Genomic DNA, 18,773 nt, shown 5'->3' with positions numbered 1-18,773 from the left:
GCATGCGGCACTGCTGGCCTCTGAGGATCCGCTCCTGCAGGCCTTGGAAAAGTGGCCTTTCTTCAGGCAGGTTTTACATATGGAGTTCTTGGCTGGGCAGCGCGACCTCGGGTGCTTCTCCTGGCCGCAAAAAAAACAGCCGGCGGCCCGATCGCGGATGCCCGATGTCGGGGCCGGTGCCGGGGGTGGCGGGGCCGGTCGGGTCCGGGACGCCGACGCAGAGGTAGGTCCCGGGGGCGGCGCTGGGAAGGGTGCTGTGGTAGGGGTCGGGCCCGAGTCCCAGGGTCGCGAGCAGTACCTGGTGAATGCTTCCTGATCTTGGTGGGCCACTTCCAGGGAGATAGCGAGGGCTTCAGCTTTTTCCATGCTGAGGTCTTTAGCTTCCAGCAGTCTTTGCCGTGAGTACTCGGACCGTAGGCCTTTCAGGAATGCGTCGCGGATATTATCTTCAGTATTTTCGGCTGCCGACACCGATTTAAAGTCACAGTTCCTGGCGAGTGCATATAGCGCCTGTGAGAATTCGGCTACTGATTCTCCTGGCTGTTGCGGCCGTGATCTTAGGAGGTGCCTAGCGTACATGTAGTTTACCGGGGTCCGGTACTTCTGTTTCAGCAGGTTGATGGCGGTCTCGTAGGTAGTCATGTCCTCGATGAGAGTGTATACTCTCGGGCTCAGTTGTGCCTGCAGGTTGTGACTCGTTGTCGGACATCATTAAATTTAGTCAATAAAATTGATATACCTATCAATTCCTCCAATAAAAGGCGAAGAGTTACGAAGGTGACTAAAGGTTTTTATTGACTAAATAACAGAGCCCACTCTCGTGGGTGATCCGATCCAAGCAGGAGGAATACCAGCCAGTCGCTCACCTTTATACCTGGCCTGGTGGGTGGAGCCAAGTCGGCAGTGGTCATCCCAGGTATAGCAGTGTGGCAAGAGGCGACCTCGTACCGTGATACAATAGTGGTCAGTGATACAGTTATAACGAACAGTGGTGAACAGTGCTAACTACTAACAGCGATACGATAGTGAACGTGGTTTACCACACTGATCCAGTCCAACAGCACATCACATTTGCCAAGCAAGGTCCCCCATCAACAATTGGGCAATGTGTGAGGATTTACTGTACTGTAGTGGATTTTTCCTATCGATTACACATTTCTCTCCATATAGAAACCACATAAGTTTAAAAATTAAGCTTCTCCATGTCCTAGTGAGTAAAGGTAGCACCAGTGTAGTACTAATTTATACAGATCTCTGGGTCCCAGCTGCAGTTCCTGGGCTGTGTTGAATTAGTTGATCTCAGGCAGGTCAGGAATTGGAGCACTACGATTGGTCGCTGCTCCTTTAGGTTAGCGAGTAGAAAAATCAGCTAGGGTATTGTGTTTCATTGTACATAAACAAGGATAGGATCAGGCTCCTGCTCCTCTGTGATGCCCTCCATTGTCAGTACCTTCAGGAGAAGGAGAGGGGTGGTGTGGAGGGGAAAATTGGTAAATAACAGTGAGAATTGATATAGGTGGACACGTCCCATTGGCTCGGTTTCACACTGACTGGAATGTTCCCATTTCAAACACATTAGAACCAACCAAGGGGAGGCAAGTAACCAGATTTAATTTAACTCGCTAACTAGATTTAATTTTCCTTTCTGTATATTTGTACAGATGTATTCCTGTAAAATACAGGAATTCCTATAGATACAGGAACACTGCCAGGATGATTACTAGCACAGTGTGACACTCCCCTCATTTGTAACTGCCCCTCCCCAACCCCCCCAAAAAAGCACTTTAGTTTTGCGAAGAGACTACAGGAGTGAATTTCCTCAGGGAATCTCGGTGGAAGCTTGATGGAACCCCTGTATCAGTGGAATGGGCGAAGCCCAAAGGAAACTGACACCCTAAGTTAGAACTTGCTTAGATATGTTATTGTGAGGGAAAGATTAATACAGGTACAGACAATTGTTTTTACAACAAACTTTTCCATTACTTAACCTTTAGCTGTGGACTCTGCCCACTGCTAATCATTACTCCAGTAGTTTGGAGCTGACACTTCAAGGTTATATTCTTAACAACCTCGGACAACTGTTACTGCCCTGATTGTGACAATCACATGATCACTTCTAGAACATTCCAATTTCTTCGGTTGCCAAACATCAACAAAGTGCTGCTTTTGGAAGTGAACAATTGGTTTCATATTAAATTCAAGGTTCAGCAGTCACAGTAAATTCCCCTGGCAGCAGAGTAACTCTCTCTGTTGCTTAGTTACCTCAGTTGAAGATAGCTCCTTGAAGTCTTCGATCATAATAATGTTCAGTTAGCCGTCAGATTGTGTTCACAGTTTTCATTTGGCCACCTAGTATTCAATTCCCATTTTATTCAGCGGGACAAGGAGTCTGCTATTCAGCTTAGTACTCATTGTGGCCCTTAGTGAGCATTTAGCTTGGGACACTTTTGGTTATGAATTGCTCACAGCCAAAACGTCTTTGTACGGTGCTTCTCGTCAGAAAACCCCAGCAGCTTCTTTGTATTGGTTGAGGTCCAGGTCATCAGCTATTTGCAGCAACTTAACCCCATCAGCATTATTCATCAAGGAATCCAGCTTACTGATCAACTCTGACCAGCTTGGCCTATCATAAGGCTTCCACTGCCAGCAGTGTTTCATCAAGTCATATCTGGAAGGGAAATGGAGGGAAAAAAAGTTTCATTTAAAAGATTACAGCTCATAATTTTTCAGGTTTATATTTAGACACTTTGATTCTATGCTATGCAAGAGGGGTTGAAAGATGAACAGGCATGAAGTCACTTTAACAGTGGGTAAGAGAATAGTTTTTCTGAAGAAATATTTAATCTTGTGCTCTGTGGCATCAAATTCCTTTTAAGAACAAATGTCATTTCTGAGCAATAGTGCAGAACCTCCTGTAACTAATACCTGTCGCTCAGTAACTGGGAGATGTCAACACTACATCGTTTGGGGAAGGTTTTGGATCATCTTTTCTCATTTGTAGCATTTCCTTTCTTCTAATTCCACTCAAAGAATAGAGAGAGAAAGAATTGCATTTATATAGCATCTCACAACCACAGGACATCCCAAAGCGCTTTACAGCCAATTACATACTTTTGAAGTGTACTCACTGTTGTAATGTAGGAAACGCAGCAGCCAATTTGCGCACAGCAAACTCCCACAAACAGCAATGTGATAATGACCAGATAATCTGTTTTAGTGATGTTGATTAAGGGATAAATATTGGCCAGGACTCCCCTGCTCTTCTTCGAAATAGTGCCATGGGATCTTTTATGTCCACCTGAGAGAGCAGACAGGGCCTCGGTTTAACATCTCATCCGAAACACGGCACCTCCAACAGTGCAGCACTCCCTCAGTGTCAACCTAGACTTTTTGTGCACATGTCTCTAGAGTGGGACTTGAACCTACAACCTTCTGACTCAGGCGAGAGTGCGACCCACTGAACCATGGCTGACACACAGTATTTATTTTCTATTGATGCTCATACTATCTCAGGCAGCCTTTACCCTCTTCCAGCCCACTCTTCACACTGCAACTCTATGGTCACACATATTTAACCCAAGTGTGACTTTGTTCACTTTATCCAGGCTCGACACTTCTAACTTCTGCACAGTCCAGGGGCAGCCACGGAAGACAATTTGCCATCTCATCATTCACTGGCAAATAGATTTCAATGATCATAGTAACCTACAGTAGGGTCAAACTCTGTACTTCCCCAATAGCAATGTCCTATCTGTCACCTTTGAGTGACTCCCTAACTTTCCGCCTGTCCACAAAGTTTGTGCCAGGCTCTTTGTTGAATCTTCTTAAGTGGAGATTCACTAAACAAAGGCCAAAGTATTAATTTCTCCACCTCATCAAGTTTGTTCCAGACATTTTCCTGCTTTACTCTCCAAGAGGCCAATGTCATTAGCTCACCCAGATCATTTATCACTACTCACTCACTCCGGCATCTCCACACCATCACTAGAGGAGTGCATGATAAGGGAGAATACGAAGGGATTAGGAGAGAAGTCAAAAGAATTAGGAAGGCAAAGAGGAACTATGAAATTAAATTACCAAGGAACATAAAACAAAATAGTAAAATATTTTACAGGTACATCATCCAAAAAAGGAAGGTTGGGATGGGAATAGGGCCATTAAAGGATAGACAGGCTAATACCACAGGTAGCAATAGGGAGATGGCAGAAATATTAAATCATTATTTCACTTCGGTATTTACCAGAGATAGAACAAGTGGACATGACACTGGACAATGAGATAAGTGCATTTAAAATAAAAAAGGGCATATATTAAATAAACTAATCAAACAGGATAAGCCCCCTGGTCCGGATGGATTACATCCACGGATTTTAAAAGAATCTAGGGAAGAGATAACAGGCATTACTAAACAGATTTAATAATTTGTTAGAAAAAGATGCAGTGCCAGAGGACTGGCGGATAGCTAACGTAATACCGATATTTAAGAAGGGGGATAGAACATGTCCAGGGAATTATAGACCAGTCAGCTTAACATCAGTGGTAGGAAAAATAATGGAACCCCTACCAAAGGAGAGAATAGAAGAACATCTAGAAAGGAAAAGTATAATAATGAATAGTCAGCATGGAATTCAAAAGGGAAAGTCTTGCTTGACCAACCTCACTGAATTTTTTGAAGAGGTAAGAGAGAGTAGACAATGTTAATGCAGGAATTTATCTAGATTTGCAAAAGGCCTTCGATAAGGTACCCCATAATAGACTAATGAATAAGGTCAGAGAATGCAGAGTCAGGAGACAAGTAGCAGAATGGATTGCTAGCTGGCTTCAAGACAGAAAGCAGAAAGTAGGTAAAGGGTAGCTATTCACAGTGGCAGAAGGTGGGTAGTGGTGTTCCAGAAGGATCAGTGCTGGGACCACTGTTATTCACAATTTATATTAACGATTTAGACTTTGGAATCAAAAACACAATTTCTAAATTTGCAGATGATACCAAATTGGGGGGATAGTCAATACTGAGGAGGACTGCAACAAATTACAGGAAGACATTAATAAACTTACAGAATGGGCAAATAAAGTTGAACACAGAGGTATTGCATTTTGGAAGGAAGAATAGGGAGGTCGCTTATCACTTGGAGGGTGCGAGTCTAGGTGGGGTAGAGGAACAAAGGGATCTTGGAGTACAAATACACAAATCACAAAGTTGCACCACAGGTTAGCGAGGCCATTAAAAATGCAAACCAAGCACTAGGGTTTATTTCTAGAGGGATAGAATTGAAAGTAGGGAAGTTATGCTAAACCTGCATCGAACCTTGGTTAGACCACATTTAGAGTACTGCATACAGTTCTGGTCGCCATATTATAAAAAGGATATAGAGGCACTGGAGAGGGTGCAGAGAAGATTTACAAGGATGATACCAGAAATGCGAGGGTATACAGATCAGGAAAGGATGAACAGGCTGGGTCTCTTTTCTCTTGAAAAAAGGCTGAGGGGTGACCTAATAGAGGTCTATAAAATTATGAAAGGTTTTGATAGAGTGGATACAGAGAGAATGTTTCCACTTGTGAGGAAGAGCATAACTAGAGGCCATCAATATAAGATAATGTAGGGGTCGCAAAATCCCCTCAGCCCCGAAGATCGGGAAATATTAATCCACATCGTGGACGAAGACTTGTGTGATTTAAATTGTCTCTGGGTTGGACAATGTTTTAAAACATACCCAGAACCGCAAAAGGCTGCGTTAAAAAGCTTGTAAGCTGGGCAGCACTTAGACACTGGAATCAAAGAACTTTGTGAAAATCGCACACTTTAAGATTGTACATTTTATTAAAAGATGTACTCGAGTTTTGGACTGTTAAAAATGGCTGAACAGACCTCATGGAAACAGAATTTAAAAGGACAGACAGGCTGTTAGCATATGAAAAAGCTCAGCGCTGCCCTGTAGTGGGTTTGAATGGAGCCCGAGCTGTCAGTCACCCTGTGGTATTGGGCGGGTCTGGTAACCTACAAGCTGTTTGTTTACACTGGGGAGTAGCCCATTTGAATCAGCCAATCATTGGACAGCAAGCACACTGGGTTGTTTACACACATCCATTCACTGAAATTGACTAAGATCAAGTGCTTGAAACTGCCAGCATGAACAAAGGGACTTTGTTTGCTAAGCACTCAAGACTGTCAATCAATTGCGGTTCCAGATGACCACAGGACAATGCTTTGTTTACAAAGCAATTGAATGCTATTAGCATTTGTTTGTATATCAAGTGGACACATCCAAACTGAGGAGGAACCGTTTAAATGAATGGGAGAACACATTCAAACCACTGCAGCTTTATTCGAAAGCCATCACAGACAATGGACACATTTAAACTGCAACTTTATCCAAACCCATCCCAGACAAGTGGACAGTTTGGATCTCTTGTTTTAGCCCAGAAACATCAGATCTGGGCGGGTCCCAAAAAAAGGGGTATAAAAGATAGCTTCCCAGAAGCATCTCTCTCTTCTCTCTTACTCTTTGTACTGCAGGTGAGCAAGGCTTCTGACCCACTAGCAAGACAATCTGGTGAGAAGTAAAGGGGTGGTAATTTTAAGGGAAATGGTGCTAAGAGTGTAAGATTAACATTGTAGCCATTTATCCCTCATTTTGCTGTCTGCCTTCCCCTGTTAAGCAATTTTACCGTGATTACTTTGATCGTGTGGTGTAGTTTCTTTAGTTTTAATAAAATTTGACTTTCTTGCATCCAGACCATTTGTCCGTTTTAATATATCATTAATTATAAGTTCCTCCAGTCAGAACTGGAAGAAGGGTTTAGCGATTCGAAACCGCTGATTGGAATTGGTCACAGTGCAGTGGCAAAAGGCTGCCTGACCAGGTAAATTACCGTAAACCAGGTAAAGGATGCCCCCCTACAATAGTCACCAAGAAATCCAATCAGGATTTCAGAAGAAACTTCTTTACCCAAAGAGTGGTGAGAATGTAGAACTCGCTACCACAGGGAGTGGTGGAAGTGAATAGTATAGATGCATTTAAGGGGAGGCTGGACAAACATGAGGGAGAAGGGAATAGAGGGTTATGCTAATAGATTTAGATGAGGAAAGACAGAAGGAGGCTCGAGTGGAGCATAAACACTGGCATGGGCTGGTTGGGCTGAATGGCCTGTTTCTGTGCGTGTATCCTATGTACTCCTTTGCTCCTTGGCCATTTATCGATAGCATGAACCATTCATTACCTAGTCCATTTGTATAAGAATCTCACTACATTGAGATTCCCATCTTAAACTGTTGCACAGCAGCCAATTTGCCCACAAATAGCAATGAGATAATATTGGTTAAGGGATAAATATTGGACAGGACACTGGGGAAAAACTCCCCTGCTCTTCTTAGTGCCATGGGATCTTTTACGTACACCTGAGAGGGCATTGGTTTAACATTTCAGCTGAAAAACAGCACTCCCTCAGTACTGCACTGGAGTGTTAGCTGCCCTAGATTATGTGCTCAAGTCTGTGGAGTGAGACTTGAACTCACAACCTTCTGACTCAGAGGCGAGTGTGCTGCCAACTGAGCCACGCCCAACATCCAAAAAAGCAATTTCAAAGCGTGAATGTTGGTTGTATAAGGTTAATACAAGAAAAATCACAAAGTCTGAGCAGCTTTGTTACTTTAATATTAGTATTTCTTTCAGTGTATGAACTGAAACTTTAAAAAAATGTCTGGCCTGTGAAGACTGGAAGTCTCCTGAGCTACCAGCGATCAAAGGCATATTTATTTTTAAAGTTTTGCAGTTTTCTTTTATTTTCTAGTTCAAATGCTTTTAATTCTCTCCACCACCTCCCACCTTAATTCCATCTCCCCGCCTTGGTTCCATAACCTTTAATACCTTTGCCTAACAAATATCTATCAATCTCAGTTTTGAAATTTTCAATTGACCCCCAGCCTCAACAGCTTTTTTTTGGTGGGGGGGGGGGGGGGTGGAGAAGAGTTTTCCAGATTTCCACTACCCTTTGCGTGAAGAAGTGCTTCCTGACATCACCCTTGAATGGCCTATCTCTAATTTGAAGGTCCTGCCCCCTTGTTCTAGACTCCCCTCCATCTACCCTATCAACTCCTTGAATCATCATAAACACCTCAATTAAAGCTGGTCCATGTTAAGTCTGTGAATTATTTAGTTAATTAAGACACAGACTAATGAGTAACAATAAAAACAGGTCTTTACTGGTTGGAGGTAGGGACTATACTGAATACAAGATTACTGCACAGTGCTTATATACCGGTGTGTTCACCCCCGGTATTACGTCTACAGCAGCCTGAGAAAGTAGTACATCTCTTAAGGTGGAACAGGCTTAAGCTCTCTTAAGGTGGAACAGGTTACATACACAACACTCCTCCCTTCTTAGCTTTATAGTCATCCCCCCATTTAACATAACGTAATAACATATATACATATATAACTTCATGTTTAACGTAACATATCACAGATTCAGTCTCTGCGGAAAACAGTTCACAGATTCAATCTCTGTGGTGTAGTCGGTTCACGTTACTCATTCAATAGTCCTTTCATGGATTTAACAGCTTGAACTTCCGAACTGATTTGGCTCCGTTCGGAGGGACCATGTGTGTGATCTGGTAGAGGTGATAATGGTTCAGATGGGTCATCTTGTTTTTACTTTTCCTTTTCTGCTTCTTGGAGACTCTCTGGGCTCCATTGTCAGCTGCCACAGCTGCCAGCTGCATGCGCAGTTCCTCCTTCTCTTCCTCCTGTTTCCGTCGTAGAGCCAGCTTCTCCCGATGTTCCGTAGACTTTTGGTGCTCCTCCATGATTTCTGCACTTTGGGAGTCGAAGTTACAAGCTGGGCAGGACAGGACATCGTAATATTCGGTGTCATCCACCAGGTCATGGTAATATTCGGTGTCGTCCTGAGCTAGACCAGTGAGAGGGTCGTCTATTTCCTCCATACCCAGCTGGACGTTAGCCAGCTCTTGTTCCAAATCCAGACATCTTTCCTGAAGAGACTTCTTCATGTGTACCTCTGCATCCAGCTTTTTCTGGGCTTTCAGCAAGTCGTTTACTAGTGACCTCATTTGTGATTTTAATACTTCAACTTCCTTTGGAGATTGATTGATCGGACTATGCAATCCCTCTACCGGAGCAGCTGTTTCAGCGGTCTGTTGTTCTACATTGACGTGAGTCAGCGTACTTTTGGCATCCAATGGCTGCTCTGTTGCAGTCGTTTCAGTCTGTGTCGTCACATCAGCCATCTCAATGACTTTTGAGAGCTCCGAACCCTTTTCCTTTGAAGATCGCAGCTCGTGTTCAAGTTTTTCCCATTTCAGAGTCTTGTCCCTCAGCATATGAAGGAGTTGGCTGACCGTTAACTCTTCTGACACCAGATTATGGCACGCACCTTCAGAACCTGAATCAGCTTTGATTCGTTCGGCCTCCTCGCGCAGATGGTTGGAGTGCTCCTGCTCCATTTTCTCCATCAGTTGCTTCTGTTGCCTTTCCAGATTCTCCCACTCTGTAACAAAGAACTTTTTTATTTCATTCATCTCTTGCTCAAAACGGCGAATCATTTGTTCTAATTGCTGTTGTAGTTTGAAATGGAGTTGAGTTCGAGCCCAGTGTCCCTCAAAAATGTGCATATCAGTAGACTTGACAGACTCAGAATTCTCTGTTAAACTATGTTGTTGTTGCTCAGTGGAATTCTGTGCTGAAACTTTGTCTTTTGCACATGGGTTGGTCTTACCATCATCAGTTCTAGAGTCTGGGCTGATTATCTGCACCGAGTTCTCACTCTTTATGGCTTTTAGCGAATGCCAGTCCATATTTATGTTTCTAAACCACTCCCGGCCTAGTAGTGGTGGACCTCCCTCCGGTAGCACATATAAGTCCATTATTTGACTTCCTGCGCCCTTGTTGGCCACTGCAACCTTTATTGTCCCGATGGGGTACACTCTCTGCCCCGTGTAGGTTGTCAATATAATCTCCGTATCCTGTAGGGGAATATGTTGGAATAACCTTCTGTAATCTTTCTTATTCATGACCGACAATGCCGATCCAGTGTCCAATTCCATTTTTACTTGGACTCCTTCTATCTGAAGAGTAACCCAAATTGTCTGGAGGTCTGCACCCTTACCAACATTGAGTACCCTTAAGCTAGCCAGTTCAATACTGCTTAAGCCAGCCAGTTCATTACTGCTAGCGTCTGAATCGGACTCCTGTTCAGCCACCTTGTGTACCTTTGCGTATTTTCCTTGCGGTGACTTCTTGTTGCTGGTCTTCTTCCCTGACCTGCATACTCTAGCTATGTGTCCAAGCCTACCACAAGTTCTACATTCTTGGTTTTTAAACCAACACTGGTTCTGATCATGCGTTGTCTTTCCATAACGATAACATTTGCCAGAACTCACACCCAATTTGTGTGCACTGAGCTCCGGTGACCGTAGCTGCATTACTGCCGTGCCTCTCGCTGCGGCTTCGTGTGCTGCTGCCATAGTGACCGCCTTCTCAAGCGTCAGCTCATTCTCCTCGAGCAGTCGCTTTTGTGTATCCTGTTTAAATAAACCACACACAAATTTGTCTCGTAGTGCATCTGTCAGTCCCGTTCCAAACTGGCAATATTTCGCTAATTTACGCAATTCCAGCAAATATTCAGCATTGCTTTCATGCTGTAGCTGCCTTCTGTCGTAAAATTTAAATCGTTCCGCTAGCATCAGCGGCGTGGGGTTTAGATGATTTTTCAGGACAGTAACAATCTCATCGAACGTCTTATCCGCCGGTTCATCTGGTGATAACAGGTGTTTCAATTGCCCGTATGTCTTCGCACCCATTAAATTTAATAATGTTAGAGCTTTATCTTGGTCACGAATTTTATTGGCCTTACAATGATTTTTTACTCTTTCAACATATATGGCCCAATCTTCGAGGTCACTATCAAAGGTGCTAATATTCCCGTGTTTAGGCATTGTAGATTTGCAATTTCTCAGATTTTATTTTCTTTTTGTTATCAAAGATGGCGGCTTCCCGCTCTTGCCGTCGTCCTCCGCCCACAAAATGGCGGTTTTCCCGCGCTTGGCGGTCTTCACCCGTCCCCCGACGCCGTCTCCCTTCAGCCCCCGAGTGCGGCCCTTATCTTCGCCGCGATCGCCCGAGTGCGGCCCTTATCAGCGGATGCGATCGATGGCCCGGCTGCGCCTCGCACTTGAAAGCGGCCCGGCCCTTATCAGTGCTTGCGATCGATGGCCCGGCTGCGCCTCGCACTCCAAAGCCCTTATCTCCCGATCGCGATCGATGGCCCGCGCTGTGCACCGCGGCTCTCGCGCCTTCAATTTCTGCAGCCGCTGCCCTTTCAGCCCGAGTGCAGCCCTTATCGGTTGTTGCGATCGATGGCCCGACTACGCCCCTCACTTCAAAGCGGCCCGGCCCTTATCTGCTGATCGCTATCGCCCTGTACCTCTGTCTTCCCCAGCCCTGTCTTCTACTCCGGTTCACAAGCTGATGGAGGCTTCAGGGTCCTAATGCCTGTCACTTCCAGTGGGGTGGTGTGGTTTGAAACCTCTCTTCAACCGCCATGGAATAACTGCCGCAGGGTAAGAACCTGACTCGTCGCCAGTGTTAAGTCTGTGAATTATTTAGTTAATTAAGACACAGACTAATGAGTAACAATAAAAACAGGTCTTTACTGGTTGGAGGTAGGGACTATACTGAATACAAGATTACTGCACAGTGCTTATATACCGGTGTGTTCACCCCCGGTATTACGTCTACAGCAGCCTGAGAAAGTAGTACATCTCTTAAGGTGGAACAGGCTTAAGCTCTCTTAAGGTGGAACAGGTTACATACACAACAGTCCACACCCGGGAATGCCGATTCTCAGGTGCAGGGAAGAGAAAAATCTCCCCTTCATCTTCAGAACGGTAAATTTGTGGCACAGATTCACAACAGATTTATGTCAATCAACTCCTTCAAAAATAAAGCTGGATTAATATCTAGTTATGAACAAAATTAAAGGTTATGAATGAGAATACAGAGAGGACCAAAACACTCCATGAATTTGAATGATGCTTATGTTACCAGGCCCATGAAATGTGATCTACAGAATGCAACTGGTTAGGGTTGATTGACAGATTGCAATGTGAGAATTCGATCCTGGAGTTTCACTGATTTACAGGATCAAAGACATTTGACAGCAGTTTATTTTGGAAATGTTACCTGTGGTCAGCTGGGAGCTGAAATAAACTGGGTAAACCCAGTTATATGCAAGTTATATATGGAAGGAACGGGCTTGATGGGCTGAAGGATCTTTTCTCATTCCATACATTCTTTCAGCCCTCAGATCAAATTAAATATTTTAAAATGAGCTTGAATCATGCACAGTTTTTTTTTAAAAGATGAATCATTATTCACCCAAAGGGTCCAGGGAACAATATTGGCAATGTAAAACAGTATTCAATTCATGCATCTGGCAAGAATATCTCAAGGCAGCTCAATTGGATCGTGATTTGAATACTAATTTTGTAATTTCTCCTATAATGAGATGTAGATTTTGTCACATCAGAACGGTGAGTGATTATAGAGTAGGAAATGACAGTGAATCCAACTAATAAGCTCCTTCTGATATAAGTCACACTGGGAGTCCCACCTGACAAGGCTGAGATGAGCCTCTTAGCTCCAGCCATTCCGGTTTCACAGAAGCATTCAACATCATTCTCCTGGCTCAGTTAGTGCTGCATTGCAGCCATTTGATTCTATGTTGTTCTTGTCTGACTATACGACCAAAATTTGGACAATTGCTCAAAGTGTATTGCTGAATGTTTCCCTCCAGATCAGGAGTGCAATAGGAAAGAAAAGTGAATTCAATTAAGAGCAATCATTTTATGCAGAGAGGTGAATAAACCACAGCCTGCCTCTTATTTTTACAATCAAAACGGAATGTCTCAAAAGCATTTTCATTTAGAATACCGTGTCTCCAGACCAAACAGGCAATGTTTTCCAACTATTGCTCCTTGAATACCCCATTCTACAGAGAAAGTTGGAAGCTTTAAATCCCAAAACAATTCAAAAACATTTGGATTTCAGAATCAGTGACAAAGCAGTGCATAACGTTTTGTAGAACTCTTCCACAAAATTTACACATGAATGATGACGGGTTATTAGCTGCAAGAATTAAGGTTTTAACAGATGAAAAATTAACAACTTCTGATTCCACCCACAACACGAGTGATGATACGAACAGTCAGATGTGAACAAACTGGATCAATGGTAGTTTAGTGCTGGATGTGTTCACAGATATTGGTTTTGTTGGTCAACTGTCAAGATTAATTTGTTACATTACACTGGAAGGAGAAGGAGAAATGAAGGAGGATTGTTTCTGGCTATGGCCAGAGCGGGTTGTCATCGCCCCATGAAATCCATGGCTACAGGAAATACTGTTGAATCATAAAATGAATGTGCATTCATCAGAACATAAGAAATAGAAGGAGTCGTCGGCCATTTGGCCCCTCGAGCCTACTCCGCCATTCAATAAGATCATGGCTGATCTTCCACCTCAACTCCACTTTCCTGCACTATCTCCATGTCCCTTGATTCCCTTAATATCCAAAAATCTATCGATCTCTGTCTTGAATATACTCAACGACTGAGCCGCCACAGCCCTCTGGGATAGAGAATTCCAAAGATTCACCATCCATTCACACTTACCATTATATCTTCTATCATCTAGCCAGGGATGTTCCATATCTAATACAGTTGATTGCCAATAATCCTCTTATTACTATTATTATCTTTCATTATTACCTTAACCTTACCTGCAGACAAAGAAGAATAGAAATGACAGCACAGGATGATGGCACATGGCCCACTGCTCCTGGTCGGGTCGCTGTTCTTTCCCTTCATCCTTTTATATTCTTTGTTTTCAAAAGCTTATCCAATTTCCTTTTAAACAATGTAATAATCTCTGTCTCCATAGCCAACTGTGGTAAAATATTCTATGTTTAATAACACTATGTAAACACCTTTTCTAACTTCCCCCTTCATTCTCCGATAATCCTGAATCGATTCCCACTCATTACAGATTCACCGTCCAATGGAAACAGCCTTTCGCTATTTTCTCTCTAAAACCTTTAATAATCTTGAAAATCTCTTATTAGAATACATGCATATGTTTTCTGAAGTCATTGTACAGTGTCATACCGGGCTTACATAGAAATACATTGGTTCATTAGGGCCCTTTGTGTTGCTAATTTACGTTTCCCCTCGGACTTTCCCAGAGTGGTAATCGCTACTCCTGAATTCCAGGCAGAGTCCATTTATCACATCTGCTCACCATCATGTGTCCGAGAGATGTTGCGCCCATTTTATTTGTTGTGGGGAAGGTACTGCTCTGCCACTGTAGGGATACATCCTCTTGCAGCTAGTGTGACAGTTACACTGTGCGCTGCTGGGGGATTTGCAAGGTTTACAAGTCCTATTGTGCTCTCTGGCCTTCCAGATTTTTGCTCAGAAGGGTTTAATGATGGGACAAGGTCAGATCATGAATATAGGGGAGGGCGATGGTTCCTCTGGGGATTGCAGCCAGAGTCAAGGCCAGGCCCAGGCCACCAAGGGTGGTTCAGCTGTACAAAGGGGGAGGAGGAAGATCAGGAAAACAATGATGATAGGAGATTCAATAGTTGGGGGAACAGACAGGTGTTTCTATGGCCGCAGTCGTGATTCTAGGATGGTATGTTGCCTCCCTGGTGCCAGGGTCAAGGATGTCACTGAGTGGCTGCAGGACATTCAGAGGGGGGGGGGTGGTGGGTGGGAGGGTGATAAGCCAGAGGTCGTTGTCCATATTGGTATCAACGACATAGATAAAAAGAGGGATGAGGTGCTGCAGGCAGATTTTAGGGAGCTAGGAAAGAGATGAAAAAGCAGGACCTCAAAAGATAGTATTACTCCCGGTGCCACGAGCTAGTGAATATAGAAATAGGAGGATAGAGCAGATGAATGTGTGGCTGGAGAGATGGTGCAGGAGGGAGGGCTTTAGATTCCTGGGACATTGGGACCGGTTCTGGGGGAAGGTAGGACGTGTACAACCCGGACGGGTTACACCTCAACAGAGCTGGGACCAATGTCCTCACTGGGGGGGTTTGCTAGTGCTGTTGGGGAGGGTTTAAACCAATTTGGCAGGGGGATGGGCACCAGGATGTAGCATTAGAAAGGAGAAACAAGGTGCACAAAGGTTTGGGAGAGACAGATAGCACTAGAGTAAGAAATAGTATGGTATTAGGTGGGGTCAGACTAAGAGAATACAAGAAGGTCGAAGATAGGTTTACAGTGCATGTGTGTGAATGCACGAAGTGTGGTAAATAAGGTTGGTGAGCTGCAGGCACAAATAGCCACATGGGAATATGATGTTGTGGCGATAACAGAGGCCTGGCAACAAAAAAAGGGGCAGGATTGGGTACTAAAGGTGTTCAGGAAAGATAGGGAAGGAAAGAAAAGGAGGTGGGGTGGCAGTACTGATAAAGGAGAATATTACAGTGCTGGAGAGAGAGGATGTCCTGGAGGGGTCAAGGACAGAATCTATTTGGTTAGAGTTGAGAAACAATAGAGGTACCTTTACACAAAGAAAGAAAGATATGCATTTCTGTAGCACCTTTCATGACCACCGGACGTCCCAAAGCGCTTTACAGCCAATGAAGTACTTTTTGAAGTGCAGTCACTAATGTAGGAAACGCGGCAGCCAATTTGTGCACAGCAAACTCCCACAAACAGCAATGTGATGATGACCAGATAATCTGTTTTTTTTAGTGATGTTGATTCAGGGATAAATATTGGCCAAGACACCAGGGATAACGCCCCAGCTCTTCTTCGAAATAGTGCCATGGGATTTTTTATGTCCACCCGAGAGAGCAGACGGGACCTCAGTTTAACATCTCATCCGAAAGATGGATAGAATACTACAGTTGGTGGCCTACAGAATACTAAGTGTATTCTATAGGCCACCAACTAGTGGGAAGGATATAGAGGAGCAAATTTGCAGGGAAATTACAGGGAGGTGCAAGAAGATAATGGGGGACTTCAACTATCCTAATATAGACTGGGATAGTAATAATGTAAAGGGCAGAGAGGGGGAAGAATTTCTGAAGTGTGTTCAGAAGAACTTTCTTGATCAGTACGTTTCCAGTCCAACGAGGAAGGAGGCATTGCTGGATCTGGTCCTGGGGAATGAGGTGGGTCAAGTGGAGCAAGTGTCAGTAGGTGAACATTTAGGGAACAGCGATCATAGTATCATAAGGTTTAGATTATCTATGGAAAAGGACAAGGAGCAATCTAGAGTAAAAGAGGAAAGCCAATTTCAGTGGGTTGAGAATGGATCTGGCCGGGGTAAATTGGAATCAAAGATTGGCAGGCAAAACTGTAATCGAACAATGGGCTGCCTTTAAAGAGGAGATGGCTTGGGTACAGTTGAGGTACTTTCCCATGAGGGGTAAGGTAGGGCAACCAAAGTCAGAGCTCCCTGGATGAGGAGATAGAGAGTAAGAGTAAGCAGATAAAGGGGGCGTATGACAGATGTCAGGTTGAGAGTACAAGTAAGAACCAGGCTGTATTTAGAAAGTTCAGAGGGGAAGTGAAAAAGGAAATAAGAGGGGCAAAGAGAGAGTATGAGAATAGACTGGCAGCTAACATAAAAGGGAATCCAAAAGTCTTCTGTAGGCATATAAATACTAATGGGTAGTAAGAGGAAGGGTGGGGTCGATTAGGGACCAAAAAGGGAGACCTACACATGGAGGCTGAGGTACTAAATGAGTACTTTGCATCTGTCTTTACCAAGGAAGAAGATGCTGCAAAAGTCATAAAGAGTGAAAGAGTTGCGATACTGGATGGGATAAAAATTGATACGGAGGAGGTACTAGAAAGGCTGGCTGTACTTAAAGTAGATAAGTCACCAGGACCAGATGGGATGCATCCTAGGATGTGGAGGGATGCAAGGGTGGAAATTGCAAAGGTACTGGCCATAATCTTCCAATCCTCCTTAGATATGGGGGTGGTGCCAGAGGACTGGAGAATTGCAAATGGTGTACATGGACTTCCATAAGGTGCCACATAATAGACTTGCCAGAAAAGTTGAAGCCCATGGAATAAAAAAGGACAGTGGCAGCATGAATATGAAATTGGCTAAGTGACAGGAAACAGAGAGTAGTGGTGAACGGTTGTTTTTCAGACTGGAGGAAGGTATACAGTGGTGTTCCCCAGGGGTCGGACTAGGACCACTGCTTTTCTTGATATATATTAATGACTTGGACTTGGGTATACAGGGCACAATTACAAAATTTGCAGATGACAAGGCTTATAGTGAACAGTGAGGAGGATAGTGATAGACTTCAAGAGGACAGACAGGCTGGCTGGTGGAATGGGCGGACACGTGGCAGATGAAATTTAATGCAGAAAAGTGCGAAGTGATACATTTTGGTAGGAAGCATGAGGAGAGGCAATATAAACTAAAGGGTACAATCCTAAAGGGGTGCATGAACAGAGAGACCTGGGGGTAAACGTACACAAATCGTTGAAGGTGGCAGGGCAGGTTGAAAAAGCGGGTAAAAAAGCATACAGGATCCAGGGCTTCATAAACAGAGGCATAGAGTACAAAAGCAAGGAAGTTATAAAACACTGGATTGGCCACAACTGGAGTATTGCGTCCAATTTTGGGCACCGCACTTTAGGAAGGATGTGAAGGCCTTAGAGAGGGTGCAGAAAAGATTTACAAGAATGGTTCCAGGGATGATGGACTTCAGTTATGTGGCTAGACTGGAAAAGCTGGGATTATTCTCCTTGGAGCAGAGAAGGTTGAGAGGAGATTTGATAGAGGTGTTCAAAATCATGAGGGGTCTAGACAGTAGATAGAGAGAAACTGTTCCCATTGGCGGAAGGGTCGAGAACCAGAGGACACAGATTTAAGGTGATTGGCAAAAGATCCAAAGGCGACATGAGGAAAAACCTTTTTACTGAGCAAGTGGTTAGGATCTGGAATGCACTGGCTGAAAGGATGGTGGAGGCAGATTCAACTGTGGCTTTCAAAAGAGAGTTGGATAAGTACCTGAAGAAAAACATTTTGCAGGGCTACGGGGATAGGGCGGGGGAGTGGGACTAGCTGAAGTGCTCTTGCAGAGAGCTGGCACGGGCTTGATGGGCCGAATGGCTGTCTTCTGTGCTGTAATCATTCCAGGATTCTATATGCAGCAGCATATTATATATACCACGGAGCCATCTGGCCTTCTGCTAGGATACCATGGATGTTGTCAGGCAAGTCATTAATATTTTGATTGTACTAATATCATAGAATCATACAGCACAGAAGGAGGCCATTCTGCCCATCATGCCGGCTCTTTGAAAAAGCTTGTCAATTAGTCCCACTCTCCTGCTCGTTCCGCATAGACCTGCAAATTTTTCTTTCTCAAGTATTTATGCAATTCCCTTTTGAAAGTTATTCTTGAATCTGCTTCCACCGCCCTTTCAGGCAGCGCGTTCCAGATCACAACAACTCGCTGTGTAAAAATAATTCTCTTCTCCCCCCGGTTCATCGCCAATTATCTTAAGTCTGTGTCCGCTGGATATAGACTCTCCTGCTGTGCAAACAGTTTCTCCTTATTTACTCTATCAAAACTATTAATGATTTTGAAACAACAGAAAATGCTGGAAACACTCAGCAGGCCAGGCGGCATCCGTGGAGAGAGAAACAGGGTCAACGTTTCAGGTCGATGATCTTGAACACCTTTATTAAATCGAAGAACAACCCAGCTT

The 18,773-nt window shown here is 44.0% G+C and overlaps 1 protein-coding gene across 1 annotated transcript in view; it reads right to left on the bottom strand.

Moving 5' to 3' along the window:
- Nucleotides 1-618: 618 nt before the first annotated feature.
- LOC147100481 (tyrosine-protein kinase STYK1) overlaps nucleotides 619-18,773 on the bottom strand; it is a 100,403-nt gene continuing 82,248 nt past the window's right edge. Inside the window, exon 12 of the mRNA XM_085966776.1 lies at nucleotides 619-2,668. Coding sequence (XP_085822902.1) covers nucleotides 2,497-2,668 — 172 coding nt within the window. The 3' untranslated portion in view covers nucleotides 619-2,496. The remainder of the gene's footprint in view (nucleotides 2,669-18,773) is intronic.

Source organism: Somniosus microcephalus, chromosome 25 (genome assembly GCF_052327205.1).
Source record: "Somniosus microcephalus isolate GS21.2 chromosome 25, FLI_Smic_1.0, whole genome shotgun sequence".
In the NCBI taxonomy this organism is placed as follows: Eukaryota; Metazoa; Chordata; class Chondrichthyes; order Squaliformes; family Somniosidae; genus Somniosus; species Somniosus microcephalus.
The sequence above is the reverse complement of the archived record's forward strand: the minus strand, read 5'-3'. Positions and strand labels throughout refer to the sequence as shown.